This window comes from Haliotis rufescens, unplaced genomic scaffold (assembly GCF_023055435.1).
Source record: "Haliotis rufescens isolate VD_foot unplaced genomic scaffold, xgHalRufe1.0.p SCAF_24, whole genome shotgun sequence".
Lineage (NCBI taxonomy): Eukaryota > Metazoa > Mollusca > Gastropoda > Lepetellida > Haliotidae > Haliotis > Haliotis rufescens.
In genome coordinates this window covers 2,717,864-2,744,758 of record NW_025963935.1, presented here as the reverse complement: position 1 = coordinate 2,744,758, position 26,895 = coordinate 2,717,864, and the positions used below count along the sequence as shown (strand labels likewise).

Here is a 26,895-nt window from a genome sequence, read left to right as displayed (position 1 = left end):
AGACCCCAGACAATATCTGCTCCATCACACAGACCCCAGACAATATCTGCTCCAACACACAGACCCCAGACAATATCTGGCCCAAACACAGACCCTAGACAATATCTGCTCAAACACACAGACCCCAGACAATATCTGCTCCAACACACAGACCCCAGGCAATATCTGCTCCAACACACAGACCCCAGACAATATCTGCTCCAACACACAGACCCCAGACAATATCTGCCCAACACACAGACCCCAGACAATATCTGGCCCAACACACAGACCCCAGACAATATCAGCCCAAACACACAGACCCCAGGCAACATCTGCCCAAACACACAGACCCCAGGCAATATCGGTACAACACACAGACCCCAGGCAATATCTGCCCAAACACACAGACCCCAGACAATATCTGCCCAAACACACAGACCCCAGACAATATCTGCCCAAACACACAGACCCCAGACAATATCTGCCCAAACACACAGACTCCAGACAATATCTGCCCACACACATTGACCCAAGACAATATCTGCCCACACACAGACCCAAGACAATATCTGCCCCAACACACATTGACCCAAGACAATATCTGCCCAAACACAGACCCCAGACAATATCTGCCCAAACACACAGACCCAAGACAATATCAGCCAAAACACACAGACCCAAGACAATATCTGCCCAAACACACAGACCCCAGACAATATCTGCCCAAACACATTGACCCAAGACAATATCTGCCCCAACACACAGACCCCAGACAATATCTGCTCCAACACACAGACCCCAGACAATATCTGCTCCAACACACAGACCCCAGACAATATCTGGCCAAACACACAGACCCCAGACAATATCTGCCCAAACACACAGACCCCAGACAATATCTGCCCAAACACACAGACCCCAGACAATATCTGCCCAACACACAGACCCAAGAGAGGCTACCCAGAGAAAACAAATCACCAAGCGAACAACATCAGACATCCCAAGACACCTGTACACACTGAAAGAATCTGAAGAATTCTGCATGCCTCACAAAAAGATGTTAGCACCACATTCCAGTGGCCGAGCATGACCACACATTCAGCATGTGTCGTTACCAATTCAAGGGCCGTGTTATTACACGCCGCTATCTGGGTGGCCTGGACCTCGGAATGCGCTGGTGACATAATTATTCAGAGGTCTGGCATCATGCTCAAAGCCAGTTAAGTTAGCAGGATATTTCACACTGCACGGTTTTAAGATGGGATGAAAGTATTTTTGAAGACATTAATGTCAATATGGAAAAAAAGGAAAGAAGATATGATTTATGGATAACAACTTATTTATTTACTGTAAATATGTTAACCATAAATTATCTCTACTGTAAACTATGTTTATAATGAACACGCTTATAACAACCTGACGGATAAACAAACTGTTGTTTTTATCCCGTCCATTTGCTGTATATATGTTGTTAATATGTGTATAATAAACATTGGTTATAACGAACTATAACAAGAAAGAAGTGAGCCAAGCTCACATACCCCCGTTATCTCCGCTGGTCAACAACAAATAGTAAATAGTTTGTTAATTAATGAAATATTACATATTTCTAACTGATTTTAACTTCAATGTTTTAAAAACTAAGATTGAGTTCCAGTGACAATTGCCCCCCCTCCTCCAAATCTCCCATGTTACCAGTGTTCACTATGAGGAAGTAGATCACAATGTACACCTTTGAATAAAAATTTGATTGAGGAGTTAAATAAGGACCAAAATTTGTTGATATAAAAACACATAAAACATGGAACAATATCATATAAGAAAATCAATAAATTAATAATTTCCATCTAGCCTTAACAGATATGGTAAAGAATTCATAAATTCAAACTAACACAGAGCACAGATACTTATGATGATCTATTTTCCTACTACTTGTACCAATCAAATAAACAATGATGATTATATTTCCCTACTACTGGAGTCATTCAAATAAACAATGATTCTATTTCCCCTACTACTGAAGTCATTCAAATAAAAAATGATGATTCTATTTCCCCTACTACTGAAGTCATTCAAATAAAAAGTGTAAAACTATTTCTCCTTCTGCTGTTATCAATCAAATAAACAATGATGATACTATTTCCCCTACTACTGAAGTCATTCAAATAAAAAATGATTCTATTTCCCCTACTACTGAAGTCATTCAAATAAAAAGTGTAAAACTATTTCCCCTTCTGCTCTTATCAATCAAATAAACAATGATGATTATATTTCTCCTACTACTGAAGTCATTCAAATAAACAATGATTCTATTTCCCCTACTACTGAAGTCATTCAAATAAAAAGTGTAAAACTATTTCCCCTTCTGCTGTTATCAATCAAATAAACAATGATGATTCTATTTCCCCTACTACTGAAGTCATTCAAATAAAAAGTGTAAAACTATTTCCCCTTCTGCTGTTATCAATCAAATAAACAATGATGATACTATTTCCCCAAGTACTGCTCAACAGTGTAGAATGTCCTCAACTGCTAGAACTATACCAACTCTCCACTGACCCAAGACCCAAGACACAAGACACATTAACATCTGTTTACATCCTTTTCGTACACATCTTCTCAGTTTCATCCCGTGTTACCCGTCTGAGCTAAACATAATCAATTTACCAGTTTCAAGCAAATATCCTCCCCTGGCCAGGCACCGTGTTGCTTCTTGTCCCCTGTGTTTTTCTTGCAGGATTGCAACAAAGTAAATTATAAAATGTCATGCAGGCGGGTAAATTTAGAACGGAATTCCGACGACCGTGTAGACTTGCTGGGGCTGCTGCTGACAAGTCCCCAACTATCCTCCACAGTTCTCACATCTGACATGTTATACTGACTCAACATGGCTGAAGGATTTGGAATGAAACTGACTTATGACATATACAGATATTTTAATTAGACCACAAGGAATTCATAATTAGATTCTCCTTCAAATTTTTGAAAAACATTTCGACTGTTTATTTTTTGTCTTTTTTAAAAAAAATAAAACATAAAAAAAGCGAACTGTTGAAAGCATCAGAGAACGTTATTTGATGGAGGTGACATGAAGCAAGAGTGTTTCACAGGACTGTGTAGGTGAATAGTTATTGTACCCTGAGAATTGGTTGGTTGGTTTGTTGTTTAACGCAGCACGCAGCAATATTCCAGCTATATGACAGCGGTCTGTAAATAACCGAGTCTGGACCAGACAATCCAGTGATGGATATCATGAGAATTGATCAACCCAATTGGGATACGTTGACATGGATCAACCAAGTCAGCGAGTCTGACCACCCTCTTACAACAAGCATGGTCGCCCTTTATGGCAAGTATGGGTTGGTGAAGACCTATTCTACCCCGGATCTTCAAGGGTTGTACCCGGAGGAGAGAGAAGAGCAGCACAGAGCAGTTATCATTGGCTGAAGGTACTTTGGGGCAATAAGATGACAAGAAGCTTCTGCATATGCGTGAGCGTGATTGTGTGCCGGTGTGCTGCGCGCAAGTGTGCGTGTGTTAGAATAATGCTTACTCTCTGAAATTCTATAACTTTGATACAAACAAGCAACTACATTCATATTGAAAAGGAGCTTCGGTGAGATGGGAAAACTACGAACCTGTGGAAAATATAGACTTGCTTCATTTAGGACTATAGCGTCACAGTAACGGCTGGACAGAAGTGGAACTAATAGGGACCAGGGACTGTGAGACTGGGTGTGTCTGTGTGAGACTCTGTGTCTGTGAATGTGCGTCTGTGTCTGTGTGTGACTGTGTTTGTGTGTGTCTCTGTGTGTGTCTCTCCGTGTGTCTGTGTGACTGTGTGTCTGTGTGTGACAATGTGTCTGTGTGTGACTGTATGTGTCTGTGTCTCTGTGTGTGTCTGTGTGTGACTGTGTGTGTGTGGCTGTGTGTGTGTGTGAGTGTGTCTGTGTGAGACTGTGTCTGTGTGTGTCTGTGTGAGACTGTGTGTGTGTGTGTGTGACTGTGTGTCTGTGTGAGACTGTGTGTGAGACTGTGTGTGTGTCTTTGTGTCTGTGTAAGTCTTTGGTAGTGATGCAGGCAGGGACAAAAATCAAATACTGATTTTCACCAATAACAGGTAACAAAATTTGCCAAATCAAAGCTCACTGAATTTCATACCAGTTTCCTGTACTAAACTTTTAAGGGATCTCCAAGCACATTTTACCTGAAGAGAAAATGAGAGTTTTCCTTCAACCAGACCAAACATTTCTGACATTCAATAAACGTTACATCTCCGTGGCAATCTGTTTCTGAAACCCGACCAGGGAACACAACACCAAGGTATTGCTGCGGTAGCTCAGCGTGTAGGACCCATGAAAACCCCGGCCCAGACCGAACATGGTGGAGGTGCCTGCAGCGTGGTGAGCCGGCTCACATCAAACAAGCCGCTGTAGAAGGTTAATACCCCTTAATGTCCACATACATCAACGCACTACTCCCACACACTGGCAGCTGGCTGTTTGTGGGGTACTGGGCACCAGCATGGAGCGGCGGCATGGAGAGACCAGGAAGTAGTAGGGTCATCATCATCATCATCATCATCATCATCCTCACTTCATCTTCATCATCATCATGACCATATTTATCATAATCATATCAATTATCGCCATCATCATCATCTTCATCATCGTCGTCATCATCATTTATTGCAAAGATCATATTTATCATAATCATATCAATTATCGCCATCATCATCATCTTCATCATCGTCGTCATCATCATTTATTGCAAAGATCATATTTATCATAATCATATCAATTATCGCCATCATCATCATCATCATCGTCGTCATCATTTATTGCAAAGATCATATTTATCATAATCATATCAATTATCGCCATCATCATCATCATCATCATCATCATCATTATTTGTATTATCACAATCATCACCATTATAATCTTCATCACCATTATTTTAATTATACCGGGTAAACATATTATCACCATTATATATTGCCCCGTGAAGATCCAGGGTAGGTGGCTATACTTGTCCTAAGCGGTGACTAACGGGATCGGGTGGTCAGGCTCGCTGACTTGGTTGATGCATGTCATTGTATCCCAATTGCATGGATCAATGCTCATGGTGTCAATCACTGGATTTTCTGGTCCAGAATCGATTATTTACAGACTGCTTTCACATAGGTGGAATATTGCTAAGTGCGGCGTAAAACAACAAACAAACAAACAATATCCCCATTATAATCCTAATCACCGTCATATTAATTTTAATCATTTATGTCATCATCATCATCATCATCATCATCATCATCATCATCATCGTGTCTGTAGACTGTACCATCTCCATCATCACTGTGTACATGTCTCTCTGTTAACATTTGTCTTCATTTTCTTCCGATTAGTTAAATGTTACCAGCAAGGTTCCATATTTTCAAATTGTTCATAAAATTTCAACATAAATAAATAGTCCTTTTGAACATTGAACGCATTCCTTCTCTTATCAGACATCGGCACTTCCCAACACTCACCATTAGATACGTCCCTTTCCCCCCCCCCCGATGACACCGACAGACACACAGACAGACACAGACACACAGACAGACACAGACACAGACACAGACGAACATACACCTCCAACTTATCTAGGTACTGACATTTTATTACCCACGTCTACAAATCTGTGACAATGCCCAAGAAATAAGTGTCAAACCTGGCTCCAATTGGCAATAAATCTGATTTCATGTGACTGATAGTTCATCATGAAATTTGACCTTAATCCTGGGTTTTATACAGTGGACACTAAACATGATCCAGACAACCCCAGCGTGACCTCTGTGCTATAGTAATGGTGACTGTCACCTGCACGCTCATCCCAATCAACAGGGGCACCCAGGTGGAACAGCTACGTCTACATCTTTCTGCATAAAGGATCCAGGCTTCTAAATGACCGCTGCAACAACTGGTCGTAGTTTGTGGGTAGGAAGGGGTTTTGTGCTCGATGGGTTGGATGTCTCACATCCCTTCCCCCCATCCCCTTGACGATGATGATGATGATGATGATGATGATGATGATCGCGATAATTGATATGATTATGATAAATATGGTCATTGCAATAAATGATAAATTGTGATGATGATGATGATGATGATGATGATATAAAGAAATTGTCTAAAATCCTTGAATTTTTTTTATGCTTTAGACTGTTGAGAAAAAGGAAAAATTGCAGGCTACAAAAAATCCCTCCACCCCCTTGACCAGTCATTGATGATGATGATGATGATGATGATGATGATGATGATGATGATGATGAAGATGATGATGATGATGATGATGATATAAAGAAATTGTCTAAAATCCTTGAATTTTTTTTATGCTTTAGACTGTTAAGAAAAAGGAAAAATTGCTGGCTACAAAAAATCCCTCCACCCCCTTGACCAGTCATTGATGATGATGATGATGATGATGATGATGAAGATGATGATGATGATGATGATGATGATGATATAAAGAAATTGTCTAAAATCCTTGAATTTTTTTTATGCTTTAGACTGTTGAGAAAAAGGAAAACTTGCAGGCTACAAAAAATCCATTGTTCCAGGTGTTTTTCTTTAAAAAACCTTCAGGCTCATACCAGTCCTAGTTTTAAATAAAAAAAAAAAAATTATATCCGGTTTAGTAGCTGTAGCTGAGAAAATACCCATACAAATTCCTAGGCTTCCCCCCCCTGCCCTAATATCAAATAGTCGGTTTCTTCTTACACTGAAGGGGGCACGGGTGGCCCAGTCGTCTAAGGCGCCGCGCAGAGTTGTGCAGAGTTGCGTCCCTTGGGCACGCCAGAAACCTATGATTGTAGGTTCGAATCCCGGTTCGCCCCGATTATGTTTCTAGGTGTGTCAGCACCATACCCGTGCTCGTGGGTTTCACCGAAGTGGTAAAAGTCTAAGACCTGCATCACTTCGGGCTTTCCTCCCACATTAAGCTGACATGCCGTGATATAACTGGAATACTGTTAAAAGCGGCGTTAAACCAAACCCACTCACTCACTCACTCTTACACTGAAAAAATATATGCTTGACAAAAGAGGAGGGGGTTATCATAATCAGTAATTATGTAAAAAAATGTCAATAAAATTGTTAAGACTGACTTCTACAATGGATGGATTCGGCAAGTTTTTTTTAACCTTTAAGCGCAATCCATAAAATGCACATCAAATATCTTACACTGAGCTATCTACTCCTCCAGGGGCCTCTTAAAACAACTCACAAATGTTTAACTACATAACAACTCAATTTTAACAGCTTTTATGATCCCACACAAGACACACACCTAACTCTACCCGAATAGACCAGTGAGATCTGGGTGGAGAATATGTCTCCAGCAACCCATGCTTGCCATAACAGCTAGGGCTCAAATGTGATTAGATTACTTTCTTGACTTTTGTGCGCACTCAAGGAGGATGCCAGCCCCTCTAATGGATGTAGTATCATGAACGTTGACATACTACACGACATCCCTTCGGGTAGCGAACAGGTGATAACAATCTTCGTCAATAAAAATGGGAATTGAAATTTGAAAAAAAAATATATACCGTATTCGACGTAATAAGCATCCCGCTCTAATAAGCGATATTTGCTAATATATTGGCCAGTGAACAATCACTATTAGCACCTCTTCCGAATGATCAATGTACACAAGACTTATTTATTTTCGTGTATAATACGCACTCGTGCGTTATATGCATTCCATATCATGGGCAATTAAATTCTGGAGAAATATATCTGTCGTGTCTAATACGCACAGACTTTTCTTTTGTATCATTTCAGGCTGTCAGCATTAACCACAAAATTTAAGATCTTTTAACTATTTTTTTCACCAAAAGTTTATTCTCATAAGAGCCCCCTATTTCTTAATTTGAGAGCGCCCTGGGCGCTTATTATGTCGAATAAGGTAATTGTTTAAACAAATATCAGTCCAGATAGGCAATGAACACTTTTTATAAGCAGATAGTGTAATCACACGTTGACATACTACACGAAATCCCTTCGGGTAACGAGGTGATAACAATCTTCGTCAGTATAAATGGGAATTGAAATTTGAAAAAAAAATATATAATTGTTTAAACAAATATCAGTCCAGATAGGCAATGAACACTTTTTATAAGCAGATAGTGTAATCACAGGATGAGCATGCTTCAGAGCAGGTGACATGGTATTTCGTGTGTTACATGCTCACAGTGACATCTTTGTGTTGGGGAAAAACATGAACACTCATTGTAGGGTGAACTATGTGTACCTGCCTCTACACATGTATTTTTGGGGAAAAAATGTGCACTATACTCAAGTAAATACAGTATGGGGCTTTTCAAGAAGCATTTTTTCTGAAATTTGAACACGTGAAATTATGGAAAATTGCATTCAACAGCTTTGTGGTTTCGACCTTCTAAATGATTTTCAAGTTTCAGTTAATCGGAACACCACTATACCAAACATTATTTGTTGTTTAATGCTGCACTCAGCAATATTCCAGCTATATGACGGCGGTCAGTAAATAATCGAGTCTGGACTAGACAATCCAGTGATTGACATCATGAGCATCAATCTACGCAATTGGGAAATGATGACATGCATCAACCAAGTCAGCAAGCCTGACCACCCGATCCCGTTAGTCGTTTTGCTATATTTCTTACTAAAGTCTTGACATGCATAGACAATTCATGGGCGTGTAACATGCCTTCGGCAGTAGATCATTGAAAGATATTCAAATAAAAATAATTGTCTTTTAACGTTCCCCCTGGGGGGAGTCAGTCACAAAATAGATCCAAGGACACTAGGTTTTTAACAGGGACAACTACAATGGAGACCGAGACTCGCGTTTCAAGATGGAGCCAGGATGTGTCATACGTGGATGTCATGAAGCAGTGCTCATGCTATCAATCACTGGTTTACCTGGCCCAGACTGGATCAACTGGATCAGTTGTTCATTTAGTAGATCATTTACATAAAAAGATTCAGTTTCATAAATTCAATGAACCCAAAAAAATACAGTCAATGCTTATAATTAAATTCGGGAATGAAAACATACAATAGTTTAACCAAAAACAGTTGCTTATAACAAAGCAGTCAAAAATGATGAGATTCCAGGTGTAGGAATACGTACTGTGGCGTGACATGAATCAGGTGATTGTTAAATTTATGCACATATATTGACACGCCTACAAAGTCAATGGCCAATCAACAGAGAGTAGAATCAAATCAAAGTTTATTGGACCTGTCAATCAAGGAAAGAGGCAAAAAGAACTGAAGTAGTCATGCAGACTAACGAACCGGAACAAATATGTCCGGGAGAAGGCGTCTGTTTCAAATGACACACAGAGACAGACACACACAGTCACAGACACACAGAGACAGACACACACAGTCACAGACACACAGACACACAGAGACAGACACACACAGTCACAGACACACAGACACACCAGAGACAGACACACAGAGACAGACACACAGAGACTCTTCACTATTGATTCTTGAGGGTATTTAGGTTGTGACCTTCAAGATGACCTTGACCTATGACATGAATGATTGATGTCCCCTAAAACATCCCTTGGGCTACAATGACAAAATGAAACATACCGTATTCGGCTTAATAAGCGCACACGTCGATAATTGCTAATATATTGGCTAGTGAACAATCCAAATTAGCACCCCTTCCAATTGATCAATGTATACTAAAGTTATTTATTCCCGTATAATACTCACTCATGTGTTATATGCACCCTTAATTATGGGCAATTAAACTCTGGAAAAATATATCTGTCGTATATAACATTTCAGGCTGTCAGTATAAACCACGAAATTTACGAATTTCAACTCTGTTTTTTCCAGCAAAATAATATTCTAACAAGCATGAAATACTCACATCCCCTGCCAATATGACATGTCGGGTGTGTGCAATGCATTAGCTCCTGAGAACTATGTTCACTGGGCCTTTTTGTAAAGAAATATAGTACGTTTTTCAAGATCTGCTCAGGAAACGAGGACTACCTCCATTTTCAGTCTAAATCAAAGTCGTTGCCATGGAAACTCGAAAAATAACTTTTAAAAAAAATCCAAAACTATCCAAAGGCACCAGTTCACTACTAGACCTATCAATGTGCAAATATGGTGAAGAAAAATGGTACGGTTTTCAAGATCTGCTCCGGAAACAAGGACTACTGCCATTTTCAGTCTAAATCAAAGTCGGTGCAATGGAAACTCGAAAAAAAGATTTTTTAAAAATCCCAAACTATCAAAAGGCACCAGTTCACCACTAGATCTATCTATGTGCCAAGTTTGGTGAAGAAATATGGTACGGTTTTCAAGATCTGCTCCGGAAACGAGGACTACCACCATTTTCAGTCTAAATCAAAGTCGTTGCCATGGAAACTCAAAAAATAACTTTTTTTAAAATCCCAAACTATCAAAAGGCACCAGTTCACCACTAGATCTATCTATGTGCCAAGTCTGGTGAAGAAATATGGTACGGTTTTCAAGATCTGCCCCGAAATTTGACGGACGGAAGGACGGACGGCACCCATTCCTATATCCCCCTTCCACTTTGTGGCGGGGGATAATAAGAGCCCCCTATTTCTAATTTTGAGAGCTCTCTGGGCGCTTTTTACGTCGTATACAGTACTTGATATGATGGCCCTGATATGTGAAACACTGCATGGTCACAAAAACAAAATGCAGCATTGCTGTGAAATTCTCGCAAAAACTTCAATGGGTCTCCAAAATTTCCAGTATCTTCACGTGATAATTTACTGTTAGCACGTTAATGGCAGTGCTTGTTTTCAAATTGATAGCAGCATCTGATTGCATCATAAATCGAGACATGTCTCCTAATTAAACCCCCTAGACAAGAAATACCAATTCAGCAGTTTGGGAAACAGTCCCATTTGCCATGGCGTCAGGTAAATTTAACAAGTGCCAACATTTTATTGGACTTTTAACTGCATTCCATTCATTGCCAAATACCCTAAATGACTGGATAATTGCTGGAGAAATTTGAACATGTTTGGTGGCAAGGCTAATGTGAGTGAGTGAGTGAGTGAGTGAGTCATTTTCAGATACTGCAGTGATCTAGACTTGCCAAACATTATAGACTTGCATGGACTGTATTTGATATATATTTGTATCAGTGTCTGTAAGGCAGACTATGTGGGTTACTGCTGTCAGCAATTCACAGATTTAGAGATTTCAGACTTCCAGCTATAAACTTGGCATTCATACTGATTCCAAACCATAAATGTTGAAAATTAAGGTAACATTCAAACTATCTGAAACAAAAAATATACAAATTTCATGCAATTCTACAGAACCTCTTTCAAGTGACGTCCATCAACAACAAATATATCTGGAGCTCATCAGGCATCAAACTCATCAACCCTGTAGGAGACAGAGCATGAAATAGCCATTACCTGGGGCCACACAACATCCTAATGTTTCCACCAAACAGATAAATAACTACCACCCACCTTTCCATTAGCCCACCGAACAGCCGAACGACAAAGCATATTCTGGTATGTCAGTGAAGAAGACGATCCACACGTGTAACGTGGTCTTACAGATCCATAAGCCATACCATGACTGTCGACCTTCGATAGTGACCTTGACCTCACACTCACAGCGGAACGACAACGTATATTCTATTATATCAGTGAAGAAGACAATCCACACTCCTGCCATGGTGCTACAAGTACTCAATGCTAGAGACTCCATAACCATACCATGACCTTCAATAGTGACCTTGACCTCACACTCACAGCCGAACGACAACGTATATTCTGTTATGTCAGTGAAGAAGAAAATCCACACTTGTGCCATGGTCCTACAAGTACTCAATGCTAGAGACTCCATAACCATACCATGACCTTCAATAGTGACCTTGACCTCACACTCACAGCCGAACGACAACGTATATTCTGTTATGTCAGTGAAGAAGAAAATCCACACTTGTGCCATGGTCCTACAAGTACTCAATGCTAGAGACTCCATAACCATACCATGACCTTCAATAGTGACCTTGACCTCACACTCACAGCCGAACGACAACGTATATTCTGTTATGTCAGTCAAGAAAATCCACACTTGTGCCATGGTCCTACAAGTACTCAATGCTAGAGACTCCATAAACCATACCATGACCTTCAATAGTGACCTTGACCTCAACATACAATGAATGTCACACAAGCCCAAAGTAAAACTATCAAGACAAGGAAGTGAAGGAATACAGTGTCACAAATGAGTGGCTTGATAAGTGTATTATGTAAATAGGCCCCTGACGTCTGTGCATAATAAATTTGTATCTTCTGTTGAAAAGGTTAAGAACTTGTCATGTCTTGTTCAATGGTGAGGTGAGGTGAAATGGGGTTTAACGTCGCATCCAAGATAATTGCACTTATATAGCGACGTGCATGTACGTGTATGTGTATGTGTTTGTGTGGCTGCTTGTACTAGTCCGGACTGATGCCGATTTATAGTGCTAGCTCACAGAGATACCATGCGGCAGTTTAACATGAATACCCAACTCAGACACAGTATACTGACTCCGAGCCGACCAGTCCTTGTTTTAGCCCCTTAATGCCGAGCGCCAGACAGGGTAACAACAAGTACCATCTTTTAACGTCTTTTGGTATGACACGGCCGGGGATCGAACCCCGAACCTTCCGCTCTCCGGGCGGACGCTCTACCACTAGACCACGGAGGTGGTTTCTTGTTCAATGGTTTGTCATAAAGGTGCATAGCTTGTATTTGCAAAGTCCAATATCATCATTGACGTTTTTGTTTAATTTTGAATATACATTGTTCTATCAATTAGGAAATAATGAAATCAGGCAAATTCAATAACATTTGTTAGTTTGTATTTTTGTATATTGATGCACTTCAGGTATATCATATAACATCACGACGGCCTGTAAAATGTTTAGTCTCGATCAGACAAATATTATGAGCAACTGAGTGAGTGAGTGAGTGAGTGAGTGAGTGAGTGAGTGAGTGAGTATGGTTTTACGCCGCTTTTAGCAATATTCCAGCAATATCATGGCGACACCAGAAATGCCTTCACACATTGTACCCAGGCGGGGAATCGAACCCAGGTCTTCGGCCCGACGAGCAAACTCGTTAACCACTAGTCAACCCCACCGTCCCTAACAATATTAAATACTGCACAAAATGACAACACTTCCAAGCATCAGTCACATCCTTACCTTGACGGAATTTTCCGATCACAACTTGAGTAGTATGGGAAGAAACTGAATTACTTGATGGAAATGTCTCTGACGAAATAACATTATCAGACATATATATCTCAACCCTGGAACCATCTCCAGCTTGCGAGATGAAATGCAAGGCTTGAGAGAAATGTTATCAAAACAGGCGCTCGCGTTTCATGGCGATTCAGTCTGATGCACCACTCATTCTTCACTACCTGCCTACGAAATGCGATCCTCATTCACCTGTCGAGGAGAAAATAACCCCTTCTCCCTCTAGAGCAACATAGAGATAGCTTATCAATATATAGGTAACAAAATGGTCCTCCATCTTTCAATAGCCATGGCAGCCTGCATGTATCATTGTTGAGTCAAGTGAGTTGGGATTAATGCTGCTTTAGAACTGACACACTAGGAACTCTCAAGAACTCTCAGGAGTTCTCAGGAGTTCTCAGGAGTTCTCAGGAGCCGAACACGGCCACCAAATTTTGCGCTTAACTCTACCTGCTTTGTGACCCGTGACCCGTGGCCTATGACCTGTTGAGTGAGTGAGTGAGTGAGTGAGTGAGTGAGAGAGAGAGAGAGAGATGTCAGTACGGTGTATACAGTGGCAACGTTTGGGCCTTTTAAGGCTGATACAGATCATACACGTTTACCACTTTGGTGAAATCCACGAGCACATGTATGGTGCTGACAAACCTAGAAACATAATCAGGGCCAACCTGCCCTTGAATCAACCACCAGCAGATCCTGGTACAAACAAGGAACACAACTCAAACAACAAGCCCCACCTTTGACGACCTTGCTAGAATCTGGGATTATTAAACATAAATATTCGTACATTTTAACACCAAGTATACATCTTTCACCTCCAGAGTTGATAATCCAGCACTGCCAAGATTCCAGGTAATATTTCGCACCTTCATAACCACTGATGCTTCAGATTGGACGGACATGACAGATTTTCTAATTTAGTCATATACCTGAAATGGCAGATGACACCAAGCAGATAACCATCTTCACTCTATAAACTGACATCAATGAACATCTGGTTGGCAAAACCTGCCAAGACTAGCCACAGCTGTGTGTCTATCCTGCCGTGACTAGGGCTGACTAGGGCGTAGATGAGGATGTAGACGTGGTAGAGTTACGTGGTCAACTTACAATACGATTGAATGATTACTAGATGTTTGACTTATTCAGGTGAGAAGACAATTACTAAGACAAAATTGTTATGGACGTCGCCCAATTGTAATAAAGAAGTTGCTCATCCATAACAATTTTGTCTTAGTTACCATTCCAACTTCTAAATGCCACTCAAATAAGAGAAGACAATTGTCAGATAGATATCTGGTAACACATTTAGGGCTGGGATGATACAAAAAGTTACAGCATACATATCATGCTGAAAGATGCTGAAATATGCTGAAAGATGCTGAAATATGCTGAAAGTTGCTGAAAGATGCTGAAAGATGCTGAAATATGCTGAAAGTTGCTGAAAGATGCTGAAAGATGCTGAAAGATGCTGAAAGTTGCTGAAAGATGCTGAAAGATGCTGAAATATGCTGAAAGATGCTGAAAGTTGCTGAAAGATGCTGAAATATGCTGAAAGATGCTGAAAGATGCTGAAAGTTGCTGAAAGATGCTGAAAGATGCTGAAATATGCTGAAAGATGCTGAAAGTTGCTGAAAGATGCTGAAAGATGCTGAAATATGCTGAAAGATGCTGAAAGATGCTGTATCTGTCTTCCACGGTACATAATTAGCCAAACAGTGTCATGTGATGGGCTTATTACAGTGTTGAAAATACAGGGATACAGTCAGAGTGAGTGAGTGAGTGAGGTTTTACGCCGCTTTTAGCAATATTCCAGCAATATCACGGCGGGGGACACCAGAAATGGGCTTCACACATTGTACCCATGTCGGGAATCGAACCCGGGTCTTCGGCGTGACGAGCGAACGCTTTAACCACTAGGCTACCCGACCGCCCCGGATACAGTCAGAATATGGGTAACATACTTTAATTATACTGAACAAAAAAGTTCATGAATATTTTGGAGACATTATTTTGAAGTGAAGACTGAGCACACAATTTAATTTTTAAAATAAAAAAATATTTCATGATCCCTATATACTAACATCTAGTCTCTGAAATGAACATATCTTACAGAAAACAGTTGTTAAATTATCTTATTAAAAATAAAATTAAAAGGAGCCTGGAGACTCTCTTCATTTTCTGATACTGCAGTAATCTAGACTTGCCAAACATTATAGACTTGTAAGGGCTGTATTGGATATATTTGTTTTAGGGTCTGTGTGACCACCGACTATCATACAACCAGTAGGTCAGCAATGGAACGACCTTCACCTTTGTAGTTTACAAGGTTGTGACAAGGAAACATAACCTATGGTGTGAAACAGTTGTCTTAAAGGTTTTTTTTGTGGCAATAGTATACTCCCAGTGTTGAAATACTGAATCATGCTTTTTTTCAAAAAGCCTTCTTTCACAATTATCACTAACAAACGGATATAACAAACATTTAACTGATCCCCAGCAAAACATTGAACAAAATAGAACCTAATAAGATATCGACAAAGCCTCCTTTCACAATTATCACAAACAAACTGATAAAACAAATAATTCAATTATCACCAGTCAAACATTCAATAAACATGTAAACACTTCTATAATGCCCTAATCAAACATCAACACAACTGATAAACACTTCTATAATGCCCTGATCAAACATCAACACAACTGATAAACACTTCTATAACGCCCTGATCAAACATCAACACAACTGATAAACACTTCTATAACGCCCTGATCAAACATCAACACAACTGATAAACACTTCTATAACGCCCTGATCAAACATCAACACAACTGATAAACACTTCTATAACGCCCTGATCAAACATCAACACAACTGATAAACACTTCTATAACGCCCTGATCAAACATCAACACAACTGATAAACACTTCTATAACGCCCTGATCAAACATCAACACAACTGATAAACACTTCTATAACGCCCTGATCAAACATCAACACAACTGATAAACACTTCTATAACGCCCTGATCAAACATCAACACAACTGATAAACACTTCTATAACGCCCTGATCAAACATCAACACAACTGATAAACACTTCTATAACGCCCTGATCAAACATCAACACAACTGATAAACACTTCTATAATGCCCTAATCAAACATCAACACAACTGATAAACACTTCTATAATGCCCTGATCAAACATCAACACAACTGATAAACACTTCATAACCATGACAGCCTCCTTGGTCTAAGGTTAGACCGGAAGGTCCGGGGGGGGGTTCAAAGATGGTTCTTGTTGTTACCTCAGCCATACCACTCTAAATAGACACCATCTACAACAACAACAACCAACCCTTTAATGTAAACCAGACTAATCACTCTCCTACCCAGAGTTCCATGCGGCCGGTAGCCAGCTAGCATAGTACCTCTGCCACAGGCCAGCGCCATGTGACGATTCTTCACATCTTTCACAGTCCATTCAAGATATTGCATATGCTTTTCATCCGTTTCATGTTTGACAAGTGTACACATTTTCATAAACAAATGTCAAAGAATGGTTATCTTTCATTGAGAAAGTATGCAAATACGTAAAAATCTACTTGTTTTTGCGTAGTTATCCTTTGTTTACATTGGTTGTACGGCTCCACGTGCTGTCACCGAAGCCCAACGGAGAGCTAGCGATACGGTCACTTTGATGCATAAATATATATTGTCATGCAACTCACTGTCGCAGTTGTAGTAGCATATCTATATAGTTATGCAAAACAATATGTAAAGCGCCCCCAAATACTTGCATTAGTCCGTTCTACACTGATTTCTGAAAAAGCGCGTTTGTTTACAAACAAGAGAAAAGTCTGGTTACGTGATATGCAAATTAGCCTGTGGCAGTGGTGTTATGCTGAGTCACCACTGCGATGGAGTGTGCAGACTAATAATACCAGACAAAGAGGTAAAACAAGGACTGGTGGGCTCGGAGTCAGTAATCTGTGCCGGAGTGGGGTACTGATGTAAAACTGCGGCATGGTATCTCAGCACTATAAACTTAGCATCAATCTAGACACGCACGCACGCTAACACGCCCGCAGGCTAACACGCCCGCACGCACAATAATCTTGGACGCAATGTTTCAACTCACCTCAACCATACCACTCTAAACAAACACAATCTACAACAACAACCAACCCTTTAATGTAAACCAAACTAATAATACCAGACAAAGGTGACAGCCTTGCGAAACCTCCCTCCAACTTGTCCTATTTTGTTGAAGATTATCGCCTACATCTGTTTGTCAATGATTCAATCCCAGCTATTTACCAACAGTCAATCATTTAATCCCAGCTATTTAACAAGAGATTACAGACACTCCTGTAATTATCACAAACTAATTTGAAAATGACAGAGCGCCTTAACTGGTGAAACACAAGCAGAGGCGGAGCCCGAGGGATCTATTAACGTCTGTGTAATGTTTCAAATCTGTTGTGAATCTCAATCACTTCACCCAAATAGCTGTCCTATCACCAGGGAGGGAATGCTGCAGGGGTTAGGAATTCACCACTGACATATTTTCCTGGACAGGTGTGCAGATATCCCTAAATATATGGACTGGCAGAGTCGCTTCCTCTCAACATAAATAACTACGGGACTGATACACTGGCACCTTTCAAAACATATTCCAACTGTTGAATAATAAACTAACACACTCATCAGACAGAAGGCAGTTTGGTTTGTGCAGCCTTCAACAGTACTGAAAGCACACCGTGGCGCGTTGATAGAGTCACCAGCACAGATAGAGTTCTAACCAAGGATCATGATCAGTCATAGAGAATCATGAACACAGGTGCTGACAGACCAAGGATCATGATAAGTTAGAGAGAATCATGAACACATGTGTTGACAGACCAAGGATCATAATCAGTCATAGAGAATCATGAACACAGATGCTGGCAGACCAAGGATCATATTCAGTCATAGAGAATCATGAACACAGATGATGACAGGCCAAGGATCATAATCAGTCAGAGAATCATGAACACAGATGCTGACAGACCAAGGATCATGATCAGTCAGAGAGAATCATGAACACAGATGCTGACAGACCTAGGATCATGATCAGTCAGAGAGAATCATGAACACAGATGCTGACAGACCAAGGATCATAATCAGTCAGAGAATCATGAACACAGATGCTGACAGACCAAGGATATACGGGATTCAAACCTTGATTTGAACTGAATCCTGAATTTAACTGTTATAATCTCACTAGATATTATTCTTTACTCCAATTCAATGACGTCACATAGCAACAGAATAGATAGCAGCCCATCATGAGGGATGAGCGGACAGCTATCAAGTTACAGTTGACCGCAGATTCCTCTTAACATGCGGGCAGTTTTATTATAATTCTTATCATTGTATCGGAAACATATGTACCGGTCCTGTCATTTTATCACGATTGTAAGTGTCAAGTTTTCACTTTGACATGACATGTGCGATGAAGATACCAAATAGCGTAAACTTTTTGGCATAATAAACTTGTTATGTTGTCTTTAGTGGCGTATACGGTGTCATATTAGGTTAGCAGAAAAATATTGAACTCAGCTAAACCTCGCCCAATAATAATTATAATATTGCCTCCATGTCAGAATGATGAGATCTGATTGGTACAGTGATCTTGCTAAAATACTATGTATCCCACCTGGGTGGGACATGATAGTCTAGTTATTATTATTATACTGTCCGTCTATGACAGGTTTTTATTCGTCTAAATGTATTAATTATTAATGTTCTCGTCACGATATGGCTGAAATACTGCCGATTTGACGTGAAATTTTAACTCACTCACTCACTCACTGAGCGGGAAAATACGTCCCTTCTACCTCACTACGAAGCCAAAAGCTGCACGTTGTTTCCGAGTCAATGAAAGTCACAAAACACAGCACAAGTTCACCTCACTTCAATCAACAGCTGTTTTCTATCAATTTTGAAACTATTTTAATTCTTCTACAATGGCAGATTAATACACAGTGGCAAGATAAAGGCGTCCCTTGTTTGATATTATACCACATGTTTCCAGCATACAAGCATAAAAGGACATGTACTCCAAGTAATACTGCTACAACTTCTATTATTACCAATTACAAACAACTTTAACATTCAAAGTAGGACTTTGCTCAAGCAAATTTGCAGTCTCAGCAAGTTCGATTCAAATCAATGCAACACACGTTGTCTACTAACTAAATGTAATGAAATATGTCCCCTTGAAGTTACTGGCTACATGTCCGCACAATGTCAGTCTCACACAAGGCAATAATCACAATGTCTGCACCTAGACTGATATTCTGTCTCCCAGACCCTGGAGAATATTATAAAGAGCCCTCCATCAAGTCTAGAATGATTGGGCAAGTGTTTCAGCTCTGGGCTGAAATTAGGCATTGCCCTGGGCTCCATTTGGATTTTTGTTGTTGTTTTGTTTAGAAAACATTTTTAAATAAATACTTTTATTCTGGGATGTCAGACTACCAGACGAGTACAATACAGTGAAGCACAGGCCTCCTTTACTTAAACAATATATCACATGACTAACCACGGGTCCGGGTAGTCCTGTGGATACCCAGGTCCTACTCAGTACCCACCCCACCCGACCCGAGTTACCCGTCCCGGCCCTAAAGCACAGCTCTCCTTTAAGATGGATGGTGAGGTGAAATGGGGTCACTGTTTTACATATACAAACCTGGTGTTGAGTGTTTCAGCTTCATGGTTGAAATCTGTCCTCACTGCTCTCTGCACAGGATGTACACCAGCTGATGGTTTATCCACAAAATGATCTAACCCTGTCTCACATCCCCGATCCACTGACCCGTGACCTGCTGGGTTTGCCAGTCAGCAGATCCCTGAAGACTTTGTGTCTACAAGAACTGACCAGGGCGTCACACCCTTGATCTGCTCACATCATATGTGTAACTTTACTATATTCCAAACCGGCACACAGAGGCCCCTCCCGATTCTGACCAAAAACAAGACAGGAATCACAGCTCAAAAATGTTCATCAAGTCTCTGTATTGTGTATATCTGTCAACAAGTATCCGTATTTAGATCTACCATCAGTAAACATTCCTCCTGTCGACAGGCTGTTTATTCATAAAAATGCTAACGTCAACACACCCAAAATGATTTTGCAATTAGCCAGCCACAGAGCAAACACTTCAACTGTTAAAAGACAGCCTCCTCATCACCTCCTGTTAGGAAATATCCAAATTCAGGAAACAAATCTCCAACACTAAAACACCATTCACAGGACACAGGACACTCTACATCATCACAGATTCTTTCTGGTACATGTGGTACTAAAATACCCAAAATACAAACACACCCAGCATCCCTCATCCGCCTCCTCATTGATGCGTCAACAGAGGACTGCCCTCTAAAAATAGTTGATGTGTATCTCCAAACATCAAATAATCATTACAAAGTATCCATTTTCTAAACACTTTTTAAAAGTCCCTGTCCAGATGTTTCCACTGAGGACAGAGTAATCCTTGTTCTGTCTCTACTTAGACTTGTGTACACTCCACTTGTTCGGGAAAACAGTCACAACCCGTCTCTAGATCTTCACAACAGTCTACTATACCAAACAGGTCAGCAGTCAGAGGTCGGAGTTGAAGTGATGAAGGCGATGGCAGCCCTCTGAAGACACTTCCCAAGTTTCGCCCACGACCAGGCCGTGTGTCCCACAGCCTACCCCAGCGGTTGAAAGGCCTTCAACTGTTGCTGGCCCCCCGACACCTAATCCTGTCAGTGTGTGGGAGATGAGCCCTGCTGCCTGTATCCTGTCTCAGTACCGCCAGATGGGGAGAGCATGTGTGTGTGTGTGAGCGGAACGGCAGGACCATCCCAGTAACCGCATCAGCCTACGACTCACTGCAATATCAGCAGCACTGAGGTTACCTCACCTATCGGCTCCATCTCCAGCAGGGGGTGTAGTTGTGTTGTTCAGGTTGTGGTCACAGCAGGGGTGTGTGTGGGGGTTGGGGTGTGTGTGTGTGGGGGGGGTGTCAAGGCAAGGCAATGTTATGGGGGTGTGGTTGTGGTCACAGCAGAGGGTGTGTGTGTGTGTGGGGGGGGGGGGGGGGTGTCAAGGCAAGGCGATGTTATGGGGGTGTGGTTGTGGTCACAGCAGAGGGTGGGGTGGATAGAGGCGAGGCGATGCGAGGCGATGGGATGGGATGGGGGTGTAGCTGTGTTCAGGTTGTGGTCACAGCAGAGGGTGTGTGTGTGTGTGTGTGGGGGGGGGGGGGGGGTCAAGGCAAGGCGATGTTATGGGGGTGTGGTTGTGGTCACAGCAGAGGGTGGGGTGGATAGAGGCGAGGCGATGCGAGGCGATGGGATGGGATGGGGGTGTAGCTGTGTTCAGGTTGTGGTCACAGCAGAGGGTGGGGTGGTCGAGGCGAGGTGAGGCGATGGGATGGGGGTGTGGTTGTGGTCACAGCACAGGGTGGGGTGGGGTGGTCGAGGAGAGGTGAGGCGATGGGATGGGGGTGTAGCTGTGTTCAAGTTGTGGTCACAGCAGAGGGTGGGGTGGGATGGGGTGGGTCGAGGCGATGGGATGGGGGTGTGGTTGTGGTCACAGCAGAGGGTGGTGTGGGTCGAGGCGAGGCGAGGTGAGGCGATGTTATGGGGGTGTAGTTGTGTTCAGATTGTGGTCACAGCAGAGGGTGGGTTGGGGTGGGAGGAGGCGGTGGGGGTGGGGGTGGGGATGTAGTCTTCGTATCAGACTGTGGGCTGATTCAGTGGAGGGTGTGGGTGGGTGATTTGGGAGTTGTGATTGTATAGTCTAATACAACACCAGACTGGGTCACAGCAGGTGATGACGGTTGAGGCAGTGCTGACCCTTAGCATACAAACCCAAACATCAATGAGGAATCACCAAGCAGTTCTCACCAAACTATCAACATACAGGAACGAATTACACAGATCAAACCCTACCACAAACCCCACAACCGAGGTCCGGCACACACCAAGCACTTCACCTTCAAACTTCACCTGACTACAAACCAAGACATGTCCGCAATATTTCAGACTTTACAAACAAAATAAAGAAACCTAATCCATATTTTGTTCCATTTGTCAGCGAGCTAAAAAAACAAGATAACAGCAGTATCAATGTTAGAGTCTTGTTTGTTTGTTTGTTGTTTAATGCTGCACTCGGCAATATTCCAGCTATATAGCGACATTTTGTAAATAATCGAGTACGGACCAGACTCACATCGCAAGCATCGATCCACGCAGTTGTTATACGATGACATCCATCAACCAAGTAAGTGAGCGCGACCCTCAGATCCGTTATGTCCGTTCTTACGACAAGCATGGGCTGCTGAAGACCACTTCTCACCCAGATCTTCACAGGACTTCAAGATTCCATATTTCTACAAGTTATTCTACAAGACTCTAAACTTACATATTTACTGACAATCTGTCACATCTCTACCCAATAACACATAATTTCTATTCTCCCCTCATCTAACCAAATAGATATTCAGTCCATCGGCTCCACGGTCCTTTATATAGTTCACAAAGTAGTGTAGTTATTACTGATGCAGAACTAAAACTATAGTGTCCATCACGGAACTAAAACTATAGTGTCCATCACGGAACTAAAACTATAGTGTCCATCACGGAACTAAAACATGGTTAGACACGGAAGAAACACACCTGTTATCCTCCAAGATGAATCTTCCTGTTTCAGGACCAGTTCTCACCTGTGTGTCTCAGGTATCCCTAGGTATCCTTGCCACATCAGTCTCCCCCTAACTCCCTCACAACGTCCCTCTATCAACTTTGTGGCTGGCTATGCTGTGTAATCGTATTATAACTGACCAGAGCTGTTCAGGGGGCATCTCATGAACAGTTTTTCCAATTATGACAGAAAGTTTTCCTCCCATTGTCAGGAAAACTGCAAGTAATTTGCCATGTTTTTACCTCTTTACAAACACAATTACACATGAGTTTGGACAAGTATTAGTTTATTCAACACAATTGCCTGCCTTTAGCTACCATCTGCTTGGGACTTTTACCACCATATAAGGTCAGACAGTGATCTGTTTGTCAATTAACCTCAAGTCAACCCTGACAATATCTGCATTTTTTATTGCCTCCTGCATCTTGGATTTAAACAAAAATAAAAATACCCCCAAAATCCTAGCCTATGGGAGCTACAGCACATAAATATTTGTATAAAGATTTTGAGACGCCCCCAAGATGTCTGTACCTGGTGTTATTCACAGACTACGATCCCATTGTAAGACGACATTCATCGGATTCTCTTCGATTCACGCGGCTAGTCCCTAAGACAGGTCTTTTCTCTTTACTTCGCCTCAAAGGGATGGGCACGAGCTCCTTCATGGGGGATGAATGGAGGATAATGTCCCCCACTGAGATTTATTTGCTTTTGTTAATGTTATTCAACAAACCCCAAACCAAACCGAGGGACATTGTGACAAGGTTGATCAGGTGCTGAAAGGGGATGAAAACATCTCCCGATTAACGAGGATGTCACAGCAGTCAAGTCAGATCTGGTTAATCATGGTCACTTGGTCAATTTCACAATGATAACCAGGTGAGTGAGTGAGTTGGGTTTAACGCTGCTTCTAACAGTATTCCAGTTATATCACGGCGTGTCAGCTTAATGTGGGAGGAAAGCCCGAAGTGAAGCAGGTCTCAGACGTTTACAACTTCGGTGAAACCCACGAGCACGGGTATGATGCTGACAAACCTAGAAACATAATTGGGGCGAACCGGGATTCGAACCCACAATCATAGGTTTCTGGCGTGCCCAAGGGATGCAACTCTGCACAGCGAATGGCGGCGCCTTAGACGACTGGGCCGCCCGTGCCCCCCAATGATGCCAGGGTTTCATGGTATGTGGGAAGCCATTTCTGGTGTTCCAGGGCCGAGATATTGCTTGACCTTTGCTGAGTGTTTGTTAAAAGCGGCGGAAATCCCAACTCACTCACTCAGCAATCATGACATACGCGAGACTGAAATCACTCTTGGTGTCCCCGCACTGTTATTATTTCGAATATTGTGAAACTCCAACTCACTGAGTTAGCCTTGTCATAACAAAATAACAAAATTCTTCTCTTTTTTTTAAATGTCAGCAAATTGATTTTTTCAATAACTTTCCGCTTTTTTTCCAGTGTCAGTAGATGTGTGAAGCACCAAAGGAATAGTTATGTTTTAATTGATAATAACAATAATAATGTGCATAATTATATCGTGAAAATCAAAACAATAAACATGCTCGAAGCGCTACATTATCACTCCGGTCAAGGGATCAGTGTGCACTTGATTTTCATTCTCAGCTCCATGGGAAGTATACAAAGGTGAAGGTTAACAGTCACATGACCATCCCACTGATGGGTGAACAGTGGGATATTTCAAAATGTGCAGGAACGGCTTCAGTTTTGACAGCTGACTCTCACATGACTGATTATCCCACTTGAACACTGCACGCAATCAGAGTCATGGCACGCAATCAGAGCCACGCAATCAGACTCACGGCACGCAATCAGAGTCACGGTTGTTGGCCCCTAGCACAGTCGGGGGCAGTTTTTTGCCCACTTTAAAAGCACAACTTGGCACAGTTCCCTGATCTACAGATACGGATCCTCTCAACAATGACCATGCACAACACGAATCCAGGTGACGTAAACTCACCAGCATATCGATGTGCACCGCTATGTCCTGAATAAATATACCATTCCCAATTCACAAAAAGATGATAAGGTTAACATATTTAAGAGAGGAGAGAGAGAGAGAGGACATTTATGCCCCTTGTAGCAATATTTCAATTACTAATTGACCTTCAAGGAGAGAGACAGAGACACAGAGAGAGAGAGAGACAGAGAGAGAGAAAGAGAGACACACACAGACAGAGACAGAGACACAGAGAAACAGAGAGTGACACAGAGAGACACAGAGAGAGAGACAGAGACACACAGAGATAGAGAGAGAGAGAGAGAGACAGAGACACAAAGAGAGAAACAGAGAGAGACACAGAGTAAAAGAGAGAGAGACAGAGAGAGAGACACAGAGAGATAGAGAGAGAGCGACAGAGGGAGAGAGAGACACGGAGAGAGAGAGAGAGACACACACACACACAGACAGACATAGAGAGAAACAGAGAGAGAGACAAAGAGACACACAGAGTGACAGAGAGAGACAGAGAGAGAGACAGAGACACAGAGAGAGAGAGATAGAGAGAGAGAGAGAGAGACACAGATAGAGACACAGAGAGAGAGAGACAAAGACAGAGAGCGACAGAGGAAGAGAGAGACAGAGAGAGAGAGACAGAGAGAGAGACACACACACACACAGAGACAGAGACACAGAGAGAAACAGATAGACACAGAGAGCGAGACACAGAGAGAGACAGAGACACAGAGATTGAGAGAGAGAGAGACAGAGACAGAGAGACAGAGACACAGAGAGAGAGAGAGAGAGAGAGAGAGAGAGAGAGAGAGACATCATTAAACTTGGAGAGTGTGATCAGTGGGGTGCAGGACTGATGCCCTAGATACTCCCCGTGGCCAAGTTGACGACCACGGCCACCCGACTAAAGTCTCTCCACCACCATCATCTGGCTGCACGATGTGCCACCACATCACAAGACAGTTTATTGGATACACTACAACATTTACAGTTACTTAGGTAATGTGGTTGGTGCGTGCAGTCCGTCACTCCATGTTACACAAATCAGATAAGTGGTTCGTCTTCGGGAGATAGACATCTTGTAACCGGCAACTCAGAAATGACAAGACATTGATGGAAATCTATAACTAGAGCTGATATACCCAGCCCTGCCCCTGGTAAAGTGTGATGTCATCAAGGGTCTGAATATTGTCCCTGAGAGCTCCTGACACCAAGACCTAGCTTACATACACTGTGAAGAGTTTCGCTTATTTAAACCGTATCCAAGAAGTATTGTCAAAGACCAAACCCAAAAGAGCCTCTTTTCAACAACCTTTTCCGAGATACCCTTACACCATCTTTCCGTCATGTATCCTGCCACCAACTCACAAACAGCCTCTTTTCCATATATGAGCAAAGAACATAAACCCTAAAAGGCGTCTTTCACCATCTGACACAGGGTTAGAACATAAACCCTAAAAGGCCTCTTTCCCCATCTGACACAGGGTTAGAACATAAACCCTAAAAGGCCTCTTTCCCCATCTGACATGGAGTTAGAACATAAACCCTAAAAGGCCTCTTTCACCATCTGACACGGAGTTAGAACACAAACCCTAAAAGACCTCTTTCCCCATCTGACACAGGGTTAGAACACAAACACTAAAAGGCCTCTTTCCCCATCTGACACGGAGTTAGAACACATACACTAAAAGGCCTCTTTCCCCATCTGACATGGAGTTAGAACATAAACCCTAAAAGGCCTCTTTCACCATCTGACACGGAGTTAGAACATAAACCCTTAAAGGCCTCTTTCACCATCTGACACAGGGTTAGAACATAAACCCTAAAAGGCCTCTTTCCCCATCTTACACAGGGTTAGAACATAAACCCTAAAAGGCCTCTTTCCCCATCTG

At 41.9% G+C, this 26,895-nt stretch overlaps 1 protein-coding gene across 8 annotated transcripts in view; it reads right to left on the bottom strand.

The window, feature by feature from the left end:
- The window catches only part of LOC124120339 (pleckstrin homology-like domain family B member 2), a 173,514-nt gene that overhangs the window by 78,049 nt on the left and 68,570 nt on the right, over window positions 1-26,895 (bottom strand). Inside the window, exon 1 of one of the 8 annotated variants that reach the window (XM_046483147.2) lies at window positions 23,006-23,152. The exons of 6 other annotated variants lie outside the window; for them this stretch is intronic. Coding sequence is in view for 1 of the 2 variants with exons in the window: in XM_046483146.2 (XP_046339102.2) it covers window positions 20,028-20,052 (25 nt within the window). In the remaining variant the exon portion in view is untranslated. Of the gene's footprint in view, window positions 1-20,027; window positions 21,130-23,005; window positions 23,153-26,895 lie in introns of those variants that run through there. One more of the 8 variants, XM_046483146.2, reaches the window with a different exon arrangement.